Raw genomic sequence first — 18,925 nt, 5'->3', positions numbered from 1 at the left:
TGCCTCTGCCTCCCAAGCACTATCATTAAAGGCGTCTGCCATTACCACCCACCCAGCTGCTGCTGCTGCTGCTGCTGCTCCTTCTTCTCCTTCTTCTTTCTTCTTTCTTCTTCTTCTTTTTGGTTTTGGTTTTATTGTATTTATTATATATATATATAATATATATATATATATTTATGTACTAGTAGCAGGATAATTTGCAGGAGTTAGCTCTCTCTTTTCACCATGTTGGTCCTGGGAATGAATTTAAGATCGTTAAACTTGCAGAAGGCCTTAATACCTAGTAAACCATTTTGCTGGCCCTTAGCGTGTTTTTTAAATAAGTAATGCCCCTATGGACTAATCTCCTGGATACATTGCTGTTTTATTTTTTAGTATATAAAACTTCTGTAGTGTGTCTGAATTTATTTAAGGAGCAGTTTTAAATATATTGAAAAATACATACCTGCTTATAAAGCAATACAACAGAAGTGTAGGCATATGTTAATCATCCGTGAATAGGGAAATATGACATTCCACATACAAGGGTGTATCAATTCGGCTTTATAATTGTGTAAATATTTTATGTGATTATAAAATGATATTAATCATTAAATGTGATACCAAATATTTACTTTTGATACCAAATATTTATAGTAAAATATACTTGGTATAACCACAAAGACAGAAACTATGCCCCATGTTTTTAAATCAGAAAGGTAGTTTAATATTCTTAGTGAAATAAATATTCCTGTTACATAGAACTCTGAGCCCCTTTTGAGTATTGCATAACTATGTTAGGACTGCCATGCTTGAACTGAGGGATGAAGGAGACTAATGACTGTGTTGTTTTCACTGATTTCTAGTGTGGACAAATAAAATACATGTGTAAAATCAACAAAATTTGATTAAAATCCTATAAAGCTTGCTTTGAATTAAACTATTGGTATATGCTTGTGATATAGTTTATCTTTAAGTGTGTGTGTGTATGTAAATACCTAACAGCTTATTAGTCATTTTTCCCTTATAGTAAGAGATCTTCAAAGGGCTCATTTTGTTTTGTAATTTTGAAGTTTCCAGTCCAGATCAGGCAGATGTGTTGCTCTGGGTCTCTGATGGTCCTTGTGGGCCAGGCACAGTGGTGGGAGCTGTCACCTAATAGCCATGACACAAGAAGAATAATGCTAGATGACCCAGGGTCTCCAGATGCCCTGAGAGGTGTCCCTAATGACCTAGAGCCTCCCTGTAGCTTTCAGCTAGGTAAAGGTCTCACTGCCTCCCAGTATGTCACCCCTTCACCAAACAGTCCTCTCAGACAAAAGTAAGCCAAACCATAGCACCAGCTTACCTCACTGAGAATGATTAGAAACAATCCCTGACCCAGATTCAAAGGCCGTGGTCTCTAGCATTTCCAACCACCAGGAGCCAGAACTCTTAAAGAAATGGATAGTTTCAGATCTGCAGCAGGCTTAGAACAACTCAGAATCACTTTCCTCTTTACAATTAAAGAGTAAAGGCTCAGGAAAAAAAGATTTAAGAACCAACCTAAGTAGCCTCCAATGGTGATTTGAACAGCAGGAGGGAGAATTATCTGTAGTTTGTTGAGCATCAAATATATGTGTCAATTCATATGTTTATAATAATACTGCAAAGCAACAAACATGCATTCCTGTGAGTGATCACAGGGTCTACTTGATTATAGAAGACAATAAGTAGAGGGGAGGAACTTGCTGGCTAAATTTACTGTTTTAGTATGCTTATGTATGTGCCCAGAAAGAGGACAAAGGGTTAGAAGAATGTACCCAGTAAAGGTGGGTTTTAGCATCTCTTAAAAGAATTACATAATGTTTTGTTATCTTGTTGACTTTGTTTTTCAATATTTGTATGTTGTTTGGGTTTTTAAAATTTGTGAGTTTTAATTTTAACCTTTAAAAATCAGCTTTATCTAGCTCAAAATTGTACTAACATATAGGTTATTATTTTCATGTTTTCTGATTTTTTTTCTTTAGGCCTTCAAACAAGCTGGAAATATGGGAGGACCTAAAGATAATAAGTAAGTCCAAATATTCTGTATTGTAGCCCATCCTTGAGCTATATGTAACAGGAACTTTTTGCATCATAGTATGTACATGACTCTTCTTTTCCTATCTCATTGAATAATCAGGTTTAAACCTAAATATTCATAAAGCAAGGAGGTCAGTGTCTTTCTAGACAACACTTTGTTTGTGATGGTGGTGATATCGTTGCTTTAAGGTATGGTATAAAAACGTTAGGTATTATATTGTCAATGTATATTAAAGGAATTTTTTTATCTAACCCAAATAGCAACTTTAATTTCATATTTTACACAAAATTTCATTAGTAATAAAAATTTTATTCAAAAAACATCCCTAGGCCTTTTATATACTTCTCAAACCTTTATACCAGCAAGCTTTCCTATCTCTTCATCTGTTTCAGCTGACATATCTCCCAAGTGATGCCTGAGTCTTCCCTGTTGGAAGACAGCTTAAACTTTCTGAGTGTGCCACATTTGCTTCCAGCTGTTTCCCTTTCTCACATGCCCTGTGAACAGCTATTTCAAAATTCTCTTTCTTCATTTCTTGGCGCCTACTCACTCTTTGGTACTATACCCTAGTGTCTGCTCTTGTCTCTGCCTAAGCAGTCCTCACAGGCACAGAAGCAGTCCCTGTCCTTCTGAGTCTACTGGGCTTTCTCAACTGGCCACGCCGTTCGACACCTTCTCTGCGCTGAACACCGTATTGGGCTGCGGAGAGGCAAATCTCCCTGTTTCCCTATCCTCTCTACCTCATCCAAATCTCTACTGGCCTTCACGTTTACCTGTCCCTGAAAGCAGGAGTTCTTCCATACTCCACCCTTCTAAGCTCTAAGCTAGCTCTCTGGACTTCTGAGTTCTAAAGATACTCAAGCCTTGCTTTGCCTTGTCCCATCCACACACCCGTGCCGGAGAGAGACCCAGCACCTCATGAACACTAGGCAGGCGTATACCAACAGAGCTACATGCCCAGATTGCTTGCCTTTTCTAGCTTCTAACCTAGAATTGCTTTGCCCAATTCATATTTATAAGTAGTACTTCAGCTGAGAAATCCTACCTAGTCAAGCATGACACTAGCCTGCTATCCCAACACTGAGACCTACCTTAGCTACAGAGTAAGACCCTGTTTAAAAACAAGATGGGGGAGGGAGGGAGAGAGGGAGACATAAATTATCAAATGTATATTATAAAGAGATACATTAAATATAAAATATTTTAAATCGGTATATTTTGTGCTTAATCTATTTACTGTTATATTTGCTAAAGTTAACTTATTAAAAAATAGTCAAAGGAATAGGTCGTGATTTTTTACATTCATTGATGTTTTAGTCACAATGCCAAAGGGTTTCTCTTCTCTCTGAAGGTTTCACAAGAAGTATTGTAGCTGTATATAGCACGTGTATGCTGGTGGTTCTTTTGCGAGTCCAGTTAAACATAATTGGTGGATATATTTACCTGGATAATGCAACAGTTGGCAAAAATGGCACTGTAAGTTTAACAGACGAGCGTACATGAGTCTTTGTCTTTTAAGAGGTCCAACTTTTAACTAAATATTACTTATTCTGAGTACTTTGAACTATTAATCAGCTCTGAGAAACAGACTTTAAAGAATGTTTTCTTTCAAAGCTCCTTTAACTCTGTTTCTGTTTGCACAGACCGTTCTTGCTCCTCCGGATGTACAGCAGCAGTATTTATCAAGTATTCAACACCTCCTTGGAGACGGTAAGATTCCAGTCTGCTGGAAGCACGTCTCTATTATTGAGGAAGGTTTTAAGTGAACAAGGCTCTGTTTTCCTTTTAATTTTGCTTTTTGTTTGATAGGCCTCACAGAGTTGGTCACTGTCATTAAACAAGCTGTACAAAGGATCTTAGGAAGGTATGCTATGTCCTCTGTCTTATCTGACTTCCTGGTTCTAGTGATAAAGTAAAAGTTAGAGCTGCTCATGGTGGCACAGTTCTGTCATCCCAGGTACTCTGAGGCTGAGGCAGGAGGATCCCAAGTTCAGGGCTTACAAAAAAGGCCAGCTTAATCAAATTAATGGACTCTGTCTCCAAATTTAAAAATAGAGAAAAAGTAGGTGTGGAGTGGGCATATGTAGAGCATTTATTTGCTCTGTATGCTTGAGGTCTCTCATTCCTCAGTACTGCAGAGTGAAGCAGAGAATGGCACAACTGTCCTAGGGAAACTGGGTAATATGATGCAGACACCAACCCTGCGTATGTGTTACAATCTACTGGATCATTATCAGCCTTTTCACACTGGGGAATATTTTTCATTTTTTATTGTTTATTGACTGATTTCCAAACAAATTAGAAATATAAAAAATACTTCTTTAGAAATCTGCCTACCTGTCCCTTATACTAATAAGACCTATAATTGTGACAGGGCTTTCCTTGTGAAATCTCTGTGAAGGCTTACTGTGGCTCTGTAGTAACGGCCTTATCTGGTGGCTGGCTTCCCAGTGCATTCCAGTCCAGCAGCATAAGGTTAGACTAAGTAGTGCAGGCCGTCAATGCCAGCTTCCTGGGGAGGGAGTGTTAGGAAGAATGACTGTCATTTCAGTTTATCTGACGCACTCTCCTCTATTTCCAGTGTCTCTCTTAAACATTCCTTGTCCCTTTTGGACTTGGAGCAAAAACTAAAAGAAATCAGAATTCTTGTTGAGCAACATCAGTCTTCTTGGAATGATAAAGATGTGTCCAGGTCTTCACTGTGCCAGTACATGATGCCAGATGAGGAGACACCATTGGCAGCTCAGGTACTTAATTCATAACCCTTTCTAAATGTCTAACTTATACTCCATATTTCATAAGCCTGTTACTCTCGCTTGAAGTATGGATTTCTGAGTCTTATACTTCAAGAATTTAAATAAAGCCCTAAACATTAGAAAATCTGTAATATAATTTATCATAGCACATAATCTTGGGTATTTAGCAGATTTTTATTGAGTCATTGTTAGGTTTCAAGCTCTTTGATATATGGTGTGAATAAAGAGGAGACTATAAGTTCATTGCATTTTGGGAACATAAGAGACAAGTTCAGTTAGAGTAGCTAGCAGTGTTTATAGAGATCACACAGAACCTAGAGGAAAACCATACTAGCCACAAGATCATGAAGAGCTTTGTGCAGTTAGTTAAAAAATTTTCACTTCATTTGCAGAAATAAATTTTAATGAAACTAGGAATACATTCAACTTAAATTCATGGCCTCTTTTTCTTTAATTGTTACATATATATTAATGTTAATACATTAAATATTAATATATATGTAATGTCATACACACACATACACATGCATGATTAAAAATAAAACCTTCTTTAAAAGAATGAATAATATCTATAGGTCGACAAGCAGAAGGAAGCTCTAGCCAGTCAACTGAGAAGCAAGCAAGGCCTGTTGTAATACTGGTGCTGCTATGCCCTGGTGTACCCCAGCAGTTGCTGCAGAAGGTTCTCACTAAGCAATACAAATGGCAGAGAGTTTTGTTATAGATTCAGGTCATGTAACTAATGTTTAAATTAGTAAGCTTTGTACCTTTATAGGTTCGGCTGAATGCATTTTTTGCCATTGGAAAAGAATAGCTCTGACGTGTAGCTGGAGAAGCCTGGGACAGTTTGCTCAGCAGGGAAGCCCTGTACACTACACTGTTCATTATCATTGCTCAAGAGTTTTCTCTTTGCCTGGAGACTTGAATGATGACCTGTTTGGGTGCTGAGAGAGACTACATGATTAAGCAAGCAAAAAAGAAAAAAAAAAACAATGGAAGGAGGGAAGGAAAGGAAAGAAAAGTTGTGACCCATCAAGGGAGTTTTATGAGTGTAAGGAGAATAATAGGTGGGACAAAATTAATGAAAGAGCCAGCCTGTTGTGCACTCAGGAGGCAGGAAGATCACTAAGTTTTAGGCCAGCTTGGGCTCCATAGGGAGACCTCTTTTCAAACAGAAGAGAGAAATTTATGAAAGAAATTAGCAAATTATTATAAAGTAGTATCTCAGTGAAATGCAACAAGAGAATTTAAAAAGTCTAAACCCAGAAATCCGCCTGCCTCTGCCTCCTGAGTGCTGGGATTAAAGGCGTGCGCCACCACCAGCCTGGTCTACAGAGTGAGTTCCAAGACAGCCAGGGCTACACAGAGAAACCCTGTCTTGAAAAACAAACAAACAATCAAACAAAAAGTCTAAACCCATAAAACAATTTCCAAATTTTAGAATTCAACAGTGGTACAAAATAAAAAGGATGTACAGGATTAGATGGAGAGTGGGGAGAGGATCGAGGACTGAGACATGACACTTAGGACGAAACAAGGAACCTCACGATAGTTAGAATAAAAAGAAAGGGATGGGAAAGAAAAACAAGAAACCTCACACATCCTAATGTCTCAGTATTTGAAGAAGTGTGAGCTGGTCTGTGCTGGGTGTGTAGGATAAGCGTGTGGTGCATCCATGTAAGCGTGTAGGTGGTATACAAACATGTGTAGACCAGAGCAGGTGTGTCTTCCACTGTTGCTCTGAACTGGACTGCACTGAGATAGGCTTTCACTGAAGCTGGAACCCAGTGTTCTGGCTAGGCCTGCTGGCCAGCAGTTGTGAGACGCACTTGCCTCTGCCCTCAGTGCTTGGCTTAGAGGCGTGGGGAGCCTTACCTGGATTTTCACAGGAGCGCTAGCAATTCACACCCATTCTGCAGGCTTGTGGTGCAAGATCACTGATCTACTGAGCCAGCATTCTGTCCCTTGTTAGTCTTAACATCTGCTACTTGTGTTTATGGATGCCAGAAACATCCAAAACAGACCAAATAAAGTAAGCTTTACAAAGTATTCTTCGATTCATGTTTTAAATGCTGACTCCATGTTTACATAAACCTTTATATGTACGTAGTTTTTCATTTGGCAGGTTTTAATTTTTGGTTGACAAAGCAGAGATAATCAAGTTTGCCAAATGCTTGAGTCTTTAATGTGATTACTTCATTCATGACTTTGTAATATTTGCACCTCTGAAGTGTAGATTTTTGATTTTACAGGCCTATGGGCTTTCTCACAGAGATATCACCACTATTAAACTTCTCAATGAGACAAGAGACATGCTGGAAAGGTATGTAGAGTGCATATAAATGGTGCCTGTATTTTCGATGTAAATAAGACTATTTTCTAGTATTTCCTGAGCAAATGTTTAATATATTATCTGAAAATTAAATTTTTGATCTCTTCCCCTCCTTTAGGTAAGATTTCCTATCTAAAGTAGAAGGAAGCAGTTGTGTACTTCTAGTATATCCCACATTCCTTGCTGGCCTCTCCTATCCATGTTCCCTGTTTCTTGATACTCTCTCTCCCTTGTCACCCCTCTCCCAACCAATAGTCCTACTCGTTTCCCTAGACAGCTTCTCTATACACTAGTTTATGTGTGTATATAAAGTGTAGGATCCACGAATGAAAATGTATTTTTCTTCCGAAGACTGGCTTCATTTACTTAGTATGATTAGCTCTAGTTTTATCCATCGTCCTCCAAACATCACTCCTTTGTCTATACACCACACTGTCTGTACTATTCTTCCATCCCTCTGTTGATGCACACCTCGGCTTGGTTGTATGACTGAGCCATTGTAAATAGTGCTGCAGTAAACATGTGTGTGCAGGTGCCTGTGTGGCACGCTGACTAGGACCCTTTGGATAAACACTCAGGAGGGCATAGCCACATCACACAATGGGTCTACTTTTAGTCTTTGTGGACCCTCCATGCTGGTTTCTATACTGGCTAGATTTGTTTGTGTTCTTGCCAGCTGACATTTTTAAAATATATTGTATAAAATGCATATTAATATGAAACAAATCTAATGAGTAGTCTCATGATGTTAGGCTAAACAATACAACTGATTTTTATGCTGAATTTTGAAAAACTGATAAATTTAGACAGTTTTCATGTTATGAAAACTGGATTATGACTAGAAATGTTAATGATTCTCAAAAGCAATCACATAGTTATGAGGGGGTGTTTTGTTTATTCATTTTGCCCACTAGGAATCTAAAAAGTGTTATACTTCTTTTTTTATCTAGTCCAGATTTTAGTACAGTTTTGAATACCTGTCTAAACAGAGGCTTCAGTCGGCTTCTAGACAACATGGCCGAATTCTTTCGACCCACTGAGCAGGACCTACAGCATGGTAACTCCATAAACAGGTAACTTGGAATGTAAAACATTGTAATATGGACATATGCTCTTAAAATGTGATGCTTTGGATATGTTTATATTGTTATGCCAGATAAAAAGAAATCTTAGGGAGCTAGAAAGGTGGCTCAGAGGTTGAGAACACTAGCTGTTCTTCCAGAGGACCCGAGTTCCGTTCCCAGCCCCACATGGCAGCTCACAACTGTTTGCAACTCCGGTTCCAGGGGATCCAATACCCTCACATAGACAGACATGTATGCAGGCAAAACACAAACATACATAAAATAAAAATAAGTAACTTTTTTTTTTTATAAAAAAACAAATCTTAGGTGATAAACTGCACCCTGAGTTTCAGCAAACTAAACTCCTCTAACCCAATGACTACTTTATTGACAAAAGTTCCTTCTGAATTTAATAATCAAATTTGCATTTTCTCCCCATACTTTTGCTACTACAGTGAAGTGTTTGCATCTAGAAACTACTATTTTATTAAGTCAAAATCCATTTTTCTTTAATTCCTTAGAATAAAAAGCCGAAAAGGTAGTCATTATTGACCTGAATTAATATTCAATGGTCTGACCATAGCAATAACCAGACACTCTTGTAGATTCTTGTTAAATGAGTTATTTTCTTATAGTTATATTTTATTTATATTCCAATAATTATTTTCAGAAAGGCTTAACTATATTCATTTTATGTCATTATAGAATTGAGAATACCTAGTTGGTTCAATTATTAGTAATGCTTGTCAGCTCTGTTACTACATAATGGGCCTTTGTTGTTGGGAGTTAGCTTTAGGGGATATCTAAAGTAATTGTTAGCCTAGGCCTAGCAAGGTATTTTTTGGCTGGTTCTTGGGGACCCTTCTTTATTATGTGGGAAAGGGTAATTTGCCCTTAACGTTGAATGTTTGGAGTGCTCAGAGTAGTAAGGTTTACTCTTAAAACAATTTATACCTACCCTTAAAAATAGATTTCAGCTAATCTTATATACTCTCTGTAGCCAAGATACTCCAATTAATGAATTTCCAGTAAAACCTGTACTTGTCAAAGTACCAGTTATTCCCCCAGGTGAGGTAAAGAATTGCAATAGTTGGGTCCAGAATTGCAATAGTCCTAGGCCAGCCAGGGCTACATAGAAAGACCCTGCTTTAAAAAATAATTTTTATAATTGTATTAATTTGTGTGAACATGCACATATGTCTGTGCACCTGCATGGGGGGCATCTTTCTGGTAAGGTGGGTATTGGGAATCAAACTTGGGTTGTTTGGGCTTTTTTTGCTGAGCTATCTCACTAGCGTTTGGTTCATTTTCTTAAATAGCTATGATGTCTACAACCTCCATACCATGTTGTATAACAGCGATGACATACAACATGAGGGAAGTGTTAATAAAAGTGCTGAAGGATGAAGTTGACTGTAGATATGAAATAGGAAACCATAGATGGGAAGCATGTAGTGTGTGCTGAGAGAAGTAAAAGAACACAAGGCCACTAAGGGGAGACTCCAAATGTAACTGAAACACGAAGCTCCAGTTGAATGTAGCAAGTGCTGGTCGTGCAGGAGGGGGAGATGATGCTGTAGGCGTTCAGCAGGCGGCTGGTCAAGAGCTGCTGTGGTTGGAGTGCAGCTTAGTGTGTGAGATCAAGTATCTGTTTATGTTACAACCTGTCATTCTTTTCATTTTTAAACATTTGTTTTAGTTTCCAAATTAATTCTTTAAAATTACGTTTGCATATGTGTTACTATATGCCTTACATGTGCTAGTGCTTGAGGAGGCCAGAAAAGCGCATTAGAACCTCAAGAACTGGAGGTCCACATGGCTGTGAGCTGCCTGATATGGTGCTGGGAACTGTACCCTAGTCCTCTGCAGGAGCAGTCAGTGCTTTTAACCTCTGAGCCATCTCTCCACCTCCCACCTTAGAGCATAAATAACCTTAAGATTTTTCAAGTGATGAGAGTAAAAAAAAGCTAACTTAGGTCTAAAGGCAAGGAAGGCTGAATGGACAATAACCTGACTGACATCAGAATATAGAATTTTAGTTATAATTCAACATTATTACTAACAGGAATAATATCAAAAATGAAAGAAGGACTAAGTGTTAGGAAAACTATTATCGTAAACTTAACAATAATAGTTAATAAAACAATGCCTGCAGGATGGCTCTGTAGGTAAAGGCGCCTGCTGCCCCAAGTTCAATTCTTGAAACCTACAAGGTGTGAAGAAAGAATTGATTCCTCCAGTACTCTTACCTTCCCTTGTACACACACACACACACACACACACACACACACATGCACAGTAAATAAATAATAAAAATGTTGGCAGGACAAAAGTCATACTTACTTTTGAAAAGGCATAGAATAAGAAATTTGTTGCATCTTACTGTAAATAAAAATTGATATAATAAAAATTGAAATCAAAAGCAAATATGCTTATTGATGAAACAGGATGGTTTTTATTAAATTTAGAAACAGAAATATGGTTGTCTCTGTTGGGATGTTCAGATGTACTTTTGCTTATTCTGATGAATGTAAAAAGACTTGGAAATGACCAGTCTTGAAGAGCAAAATTTAGGAGCACCATTGAATTTTCTTATATTTATTTTTAAGACAGACAAGAAATAAGGTGATAAATGACTCATAATTTTCTGTTAACTATATTTTTTCAAAATGTAAGATCATTTTTAACTGGAAAAATATTGTTTGAACTTTAAACTGATTAAATTCTTCACCTAACATCAATCTATAGAAATTATCAAAATACTACTGAAAGCCCACAGGAGACTGGAAGGCAGCTCTGTTGGTATAATGTTGTCATGTGATAGTAAAGTTAACCTGGTCAGATAATGACTGACAGTTCACAGGAGTAAAGACTTACCATGCGTTTGCCTGTCATGTGGACCTAGGACAAGAGTGTGGGGTGTGGGAGAGGCACTGCGGCAGGACTTCTCACATGGTAGGGAGACCAGAGGCAGCTGACATGGTTACTGAAGACATTACACATGTACCCTTTGACCCGGAACTCTGTTTACACAGATAACTCAAATAAATATTGAAAAAACGGGCAAGAATGTGAGTGCTGGCTCTAGGAAACTGGTGGATAGTGTGATTGCACGTATGAACGACCACCTAATTATTGAAAACAGCAGACAGAGACGTAGAAAGCTTTAAAGGTTCTTATGACAAAAATATGATAGGGCTTTAAGTTGAAAAAGAATAATAAAATATAAAAATATATAAAAATTGCCAGAAGAAAATATACACAAAACCAACTATAGTTGTTATTTTTAGATGGGGAACTTATATTTTGGTTTTCTATTAATATACTTTTATAAGCATTCTTCAATGATATGTATATACTGTTATAATTAACATGTTAAATGCCTGTGTATAATTTCAGAAAATAACTGCTGTGGTAATTTGTTTTCAGTCTGTCCAGTGTCAGCCTGCCTTTAGCTAAGATAATTCCCATAGTGAACGGGCAGATCCATTCAGTTTGCAGTGAGACACCTAGTCATTTTGTGCAGGTAAGTGAGAAGCTTGGGTGTGCTAAAAACACGCTGTGTTCATGGTTGTTTCCAAAATGACAGTACACTCCCTGCTGCCATCATTCATTTGAAATAGAGCTTGTAACCATATTCCGAGGGGTAGCTTGCCCACAAGAGTAGCTGTGCTTGACAGCAAATGCATAGTAAAACCTTTCCCCTGCTGTCCGACTCTAGTTAGTCGTGAGGATGTCCTGGGGATTGGCCACATTTTGGAGCATCATACTTTGCATTAACAATGCAGTTCTTCATAGTTTGAAAATAAATTTAAAATATATGGTAAGCAAGATGTTTCCATAACTAATAAAATAGCTGCTAATAGTGCCTCAACAGTCTGCTCACTAAACCAAACTATTATAGCTCCATTGCTTCTTTCCTCTGGAATTCATTCTGGAAAGCATTTTATTCAAAGGATAACTTTGAATCTGTGTATTTTTTTTTAGTCAGTGTTAACTTGAGAAGTGTACTGTAAGTTTAAAAGGTTTTACGGTATGGGTCAGTAGCAAACTGCTGTAGTGATTTGTTCTGCAGAGTCTAAGTCCTCCATGTCCACATGACAACTCCCTGGTGTCGTTGTCTGCAACAATGTAATGTATCCTCCTAGGGCAGCACAGAGCAATGATAGGGGCTCCTGTATCTGTGAGTCATTAGCCTGTCCTTTAAACCCAGGCGGCTCTGCCCTGTGCTCCCTGGTCACACCTTCCAAACCTAAGAGCTGGCCATTCACACTACAGAAGAACCAGTAATGAAGGCTGCTGGCATGTCACTGAGCTGTAAGCCTTACACAGTTTTTCTGCTTCTGCCAACATCTCTAGCATGACCCAGAAACATCCATTTTAACAAATTCATGAGACTACAACAACGTATAATATACAGCAGCCACAGTTTGAAGGCTTAAGTAATTTCGTACATTGTATTTTGATTCAAACCCATATAACTGATAATCAAAACAAAATGGTAAGTTTTATTGTCTGCATTTGTAGTCGTGATTTTAAATAAGGACCCATAGGCTTTACTAAACAGCAAATGGATCCGTGGTAGTGGAGGCCGGAATGTCTTTGATGTTCATCTTCAGAGATTTATCCCAACTGCTCAGGTAACGTGCTTTCGGTTGGTGCTTCATTAGGATTTACAGACATGACCTCAGGAGTCCAAGAAAATGAGGGGAAAGTTTATTTGATACCTATGGAAATAGAAAGCTCAAACTCACACAGGATCAATTGAAAGATAATAAGTAAAGATAAAATCATAGTACTGTCCCTGAATTTAGGGACATAACTATCTTGATGTTCATGTTTTTGTTTTCCCCATGTAGCATCAAACTGTGTTTTTTGACTTGAGAAAACTACAGAGACAATGAAAAAAAAAAAAAAAAAACAGGAAAATCACTCATGTGAGGGCCAAGTCTGGTAACTCAGTCCACAGTGTAAATGGTGGCAGAGCACTTGCAACAGAACTAGTGAGGTGTAGACGCAGACTGAATATCTAAACCCAGGAATGTAGCAGGCAGCTCCATGCCCACAAAAGAACAAGGAGTTAGGAGCCATCAGCTTGATTTAGTAAAGGGGTGCAGGGGCTTGTCGGGGGTTCCATTCAATGGTAAATGTGGGTTTTTGTTTATTTACTTGTGTGAATAGTTCAGATGGAGACAGCCGGACACTCCTCTGTGTCCATCGCCATTTCACTGGGCCCTGCTTGTGCTTTGGGTTTTAGTTATGGAAAAACCTCTAAGCTTAAGACATTTATGTATTTTTCATTTACACAATAAAATAATGTAAGCAACAGCCAGGTGTGACGATGCACTCAGTGCTCCCTGGCACTCAGGCTGAGGCGGGAGCCACAGCCAGTGTGGGCTACACCAAGACCTGTGCCAACACCAAGCAAACACACCTTAGCATCTAAGTACTGGAGTCAGTTTACACTTGTCGGAGGGCTGTGGATGCCTGAGGTGCATTGCAGCTGTAGTGCAGAAGTGCAGAAGCAGCCTCAGGAGAACAGGCACAGACAGGAAAACACACACACACTTTTAAATTTTTTATTTAATCTTTTTTTACACTCTAGATTTTATCCCTTCCCTGTCCACCCTCTGACTGTTCCACATCCCATACCTCCCCCACCCACCCCAGTCTCCAATGAGGATGTCCCCACCCCCACCCCCTCACCCTACCAGAACTTCCTGCTCCCTGGGGCCTCATGAGTTCACTTCCCATCATTTTAAGGGAAAACACTTTATAGTTCTCAAAATACATTTAAAAGAAAATTTAGGAGATAGCAATGTTTCTTCTTTCTAAACTGACAAGATGTAACGGAAGTTCTAATAGCTTCCACAACTGTCCTAAGAATTTGAAAAAGAATTTGAAGACAAATTTCCCTTTCCCATTTAGTACTGACGCAGTTTGAGCCTGTGGTCCTACTTAAAGGAAACATGACATTTCAGTTAATTAAAACAAAAGGTGATTTCTTCCCACAGCTTTATGTTCACTAGCAGGAGATTGAGAACCTCTGCTATAAAGTGTATGCATATGGTTTGTGTATATGTGTTCATATAAAATAGACATATACTACATATATAAGAATTATTTGCTAATTTTCTAGAAATAAGAAACTGACCAGTATTTCCTATGATTTAGTATAAGGAAAGCACCCCTTCCCTTGTTCCCTTGTTCCCTTGTGCCTGAGTACACAAAACTTGGAGACAGATGCATTGCACACCATCTAAATTCTTACACACTGTTCTGTCATGGTTGTTACCAGGATCTGCTGATGATGGAACAGGTGAAAGACTTTGCTGCTAACGTGTACGAAGCGTTTAGTACCCCCCAACAACTGGAGAAATGATTGTTTTCTTTCCAGAAAACTACAGCGGACTCATCTACATCAAAAAGTACTCTGAATAAATCACCTATACAATTTGCAACCAAATGCCTAATAAAATCTGTTCTTGAGCAAAGTCTTCATTTCATAATGAAGTAGATTCATTTAGCACCTTACTGTATTTTTAATTCATCAGCAGTCTACTTCATCAGGTGTATCTAACTGGTGCACAAATTACATCAGGATCAATCATGATTTCTTAAAGTCTGGATAGCTGATCCAAACCAACTAGGTACTTCCATACGTATATGGAATGGAATGTGGTGTCCTTTCACACATAGAATGAGGGAAGATATGTCTTCAAAAGTAGATCTAGGAGTGGTGGACTCTGAAATTAGGATGTTTAACTAACTATGAAGTTTCCTGGACTCTGAAGTAAGCAAGAGCAAGCCAGATTCTCTCCGGCCACCCTGATAAGGCACATGTGATTTGCTTGAACACACGTGCCAGAGGGCTTATCACCAAGGAATCAGTGCATTTGAACCCCTATGGTCAACTTTTCTTTACTGTTGTTTCTTCAATATTTATTTGCAGCATTTTCTAAAGCTTTGTTAGCAACCCTCAGAAGGTTGTATATAGATTTTCAGGCTAATGTTATGTCGCTTACTCACAATTATTAATAATTACAGAAGTTTATTCATTTGTGTATAAATTTAATAACTTTGTATTGATTTTGAGTATGATAACTTGTTGCAATAAACTATTTTAATAAAATATAGCTTTGTTTAGTTAATGCTTTTTAGCCATTAATTTATTTGTCCTTTAGTAATATTTTTGCTGTTTTTTTTTTTTTTGTGAGAGGTTGCTAGTTTAAAGTTTTAACTGGTATATAGTTGGTGCTTTCTTATAACTTGTTTCTTTTTTTCAGAAAAACTAATTAAAAATAAATTATCTCTTGTCTCTAGCTTACCTGTGGTTCTTCATTGAGAAGGGCATTAGAGCAGAAGTGACTGAACCACGTGTCAGCAATAGATTATCTACATCTGCTAATAAATTGTTCTCACAACATAGTTTATGTCCTTGCCACATCAAACATTATAGCTAAATAGGAGATGGTAGAAAATGAATTGTAAAGGCCTTTGTAAAGCTTGGCTGAGGTTTATAACAAGACAACCGTGTATAAAAAAAAAAAGAGTCAGAAGAGACACACTTATTTTTAACATTCGATAAGATTTACTGATACTGTCATTTCTAACTGAGAAAGAAATTGCCTTTTGAAACATTAGGAGATGTATGTATGTATGTATGTATGTATGCATGTATGTATGTATATGGAATAGGCCACTCATCTCATCCAAAAATGCTCAGGATTTCAACCAGAGAAACTTTGAGATCATGCAGTTGTAACCGTGTCAGAAGAAAATTGTCCAATAGAACATTATCACCTGGATCCATCAGCACCTGCAGAGTCACAGGCATTGACGAGGTGGCAAGATTTAAAAGCATCGAAATAACCTATGCATTTAAAGTTAAGGATGCTGAATAGTTACTGATTCGCTCCTAACAGTGCTAGAACCCTCTTGTCTGAAACAGTTTGGTTAGAAAGTGATTTAAAACAGGCTGGGGGCGGGGGGGGGGGGCGCTGGAGAGATGGCTCAGTGGTTAAGAGCACCAACTGCTCTTCCGAAGGTCCTGAGTTCAAATCCCAGCAACCACATGGTGGCTCACAACCATCTGTAATGAGATCTGATGCCCTCTTCTGGTGCATCTGAAGACAGCTACAGTGTACTTAGATATAATGATAAATAAATCGTTTAAAACTACAGTGTACTTAGATATAATAATAAATCTTTAAAAATAAAAACAGGCTAGGGGGTTGGAGAGATGGCTCAAAGGTTAAGAGCACTGGCTGCTCTTCCAAAGGTCCTGAGTTCAAATCCCAGCAACCACATGGTGGCTCACAACCATCTGTAACGAGATTTGATTCCCTCTTCTGGAGTGTCTGAAGACAGCAACAGTGTATTTACATATAATTAATAAATAAAAAAATCTTTTTAAAATGTTATAAAACAGGCTATCACAAAGCCTTAGACATTTTAACTTAAAAATCTAAACATTCTTAATTAGTAAGTATTTCCCATAGGATCTAGGCCTTTTCTCACTTTTCCGGGTGCATCTGTGTTCCCCAGTAGTCATACAGGGAAGACCCTGTAAGTCTACCTAGAGGTATTCTCTATTGTCTTTCTGGTAAAAATCCCATACAGCATCCAGGAGGTTACAGTATATTTCCCTGTCTTTTAGTACTGAGTTATTCACACTGACCCAACATGTATTTTTTTTTTTAAAGGCAACACTTTTATCTAGTCATTCCACGGTATTCAACGTAGCTGTCAGGAAAACTGCCCTCTCTAGTCATTAGCTTACACAATCTAGGTAGAATCTATTTGTGTTAGACTCCTAGGGCTGCCATAGCAAATAACTGTTAACTGGATTGCTTAAAACACTAAAAACCCTTTTTTAAAAATTCTGCTGTGAAATCTAAAACCAGGGTGCCAGTAGGACTGTCTGAAGGCTCTGGGGAAATCCTTTTGTTCTTGGCTTACCTTCAGATTCTAGGGTTTTTGTTTTTTTTTTAAGTAGAACCCTAATTATGTAGCTGTGTCCTTTCCTCAGGTGTAAGTGTCCACCCTTTCAAAACTTAATCACATTAAGAAAGACTTCACTTTTAAGATCACATCTTGAAGGTTCAAGAGATGGACATAGCCAGCCCATTGCAGCCACCTAACTAATCTTGGGTACACACACACCACATAGGAATGGGACTGGAGGGTGTGCCCCTCACTGGAAACCGCTGCTTATCCTATCCTAGCCATCAGTCATCAGGAAACCAGCATTAGCTAATTAGTGCATTGTTTGAATGTACATTGTTGCTTCTACGCATTTCCCCTTCCAGACATAATAAATAGACTTATTATAGGTGTGTAAACGTGAGAAGGGCGCTTGGAGATAAGGAGGGCAAATTCTTATCTAGTAGTGATTTTTACTCCACAAAAGTAAAGGGATGTTTCTCCTAGTTTATAGGTATTTCCTAGTTTATAGGTATTTGAACAGGCTGACCTTTAGAGCAGACCTGTCACTTCTGGATGGCATTCATAAGAAACTGAGATGAACCCATAAATTTAGACTGGGAAAGTCAACATCAGGGTCTGTTTTATTCAACCAAGTAATCTAGTTTGGTTTGCCTTCAATATTAAGATATTAAGTGTAAAAACTGACTGAAATTCAAACAAGACAACTCTAAGGAGAAGATTAATTGTAGGACCAAAACTGTTACCTGATACTGATTTTTAATTATCCTGATAATTCTTGTCTTCTATACCACGGATGATCTTCATAATATGCTTTAGTGGTTTTTTGAATCCTTATACTATTCATAGACACAAATATAGTACATTTCACATGGAAGCAAAATATACCCTAAATAGATTTGAATTTAGATGTTCATACATTTTTGTTATGTAGTCTAGTTATTGGCAGTACATCTTATAATGTGCCTCTCTCAAAGCTCCTGTGGTGGCTAATTTTCATTGTCAGCTAGATTGCAATTGCCAAGATGCATCTTTGGTCTTGAGTGCTATAGCGAGAAGATCCACCCTGAATGTGGATCGCTCCATTCCACGGACTGGAATCCCAGACTGAATAGAAATGATACAATGGGTGGAAAACAAGCATTCATCTTTCAGTCTCCAGACATGTGGCCAGCTGCTTCATGCTTCTGCCCACATGCCTTCCCCACCATGAGGTGCTGAACCCTTTAATTGTGAGCCAAATAGACCTTTTCCTAAGTTGCCTTCATTAGGTATTTTGTCAAAGCAAGGCATTAAGTCACTCATACGGAAAATGTGTACCAAGAAGCACCATATGGTCCATAGACCTTCAGAACTGGTTTGTGGGGGGCATGTGGTAGAGTCTGGAGCTTCCTGCTAAAGAAACACTAGATCATGGCATACATAGACAGGGCTCAATCTAGTGGGAATTCAGAAAAGTAGAATGCCAAGACAAATATAGAGAAGTCCCAACTGACAAGGCTTCAGGGGGAATGGAGAGGCATTGGAAACAAAACAACCCTTGGCTGTTTTCTTCTTGGGTCATGAAAAATATGACTGAAGCAAAAGCAAAAAGGAACTGAGAAACCTACCAAACTCCATTTTGAAGGCAGGAGCCATTATGCTATATTGTTTGAAATAAATTTCTACTTACTGTAAGAGCTGAGTTGCTGTTTTTAAGTCTGTTTCCTGGAGCCTGACCTGCCCGCCCCAACCCATGACCTTGACTTGTTTTATAGCAATCGCCCTGGCCCTTCCTGGCCCT

General features: G+C 38.3%; 1 protein-coding gene across 3 annotated transcripts in view; it reads left to right on the top strand.

Moving 5' to 3' along the window:
* Pex3 (peroxisomal biogenesis factor 3) overlaps positions 1-15,621 on the top strand; it is a 29,301-nt gene extending 13,680 nt beyond the window's left edge. For 2 of the 3 annotated variants that reach the window (NM_001347361.1, NM_019961.3), the window contains exons 4-12: positions 1,989-2,032; positions 3,396-3,520; positions 3,688-3,754; positions 3,854-3,908; positions 4,626-4,791; positions 7,053-7,123; positions 8,083-8,205; positions 11,626-11,722; positions 14,495-15,518. In NM_001347361.1, the coding sequence (NP_001334290.1) occupies positions 1,989-2,032; positions 3,396-3,520; positions 3,688-3,754; positions 3,854-3,908; positions 4,626-4,791; positions 7,053-7,123; positions 8,083-8,205; positions 11,626-11,722; positions 14,495-14,578 (832 nt within the window). In that variant the 3' untranslated portion in view covers positions 14,579-15,518. The other variant, NM_001164195.1, reaches the window with a different exon arrangement.
* The last annotated feature ends 3,304 nt before the right edge of the window (positions 15,622-18,925 follow it).

Source organism: Mus musculus, chromosome 10 (genome assembly GCF_000001635.26).
Source record: "Mus musculus strain C57BL/6J chromosome 10, GRCm38.p6 C57BL/6J".
Classification (NCBI taxonomy): Eukaryota; Metazoa; Chordata; class Mammalia; order Rodentia; family Muridae; genus Mus; species Mus musculus.
Note: the sequence above shows the minus strand (reverse complement) of the source record. Positions and strands in the feature narration are given on the sequence as shown.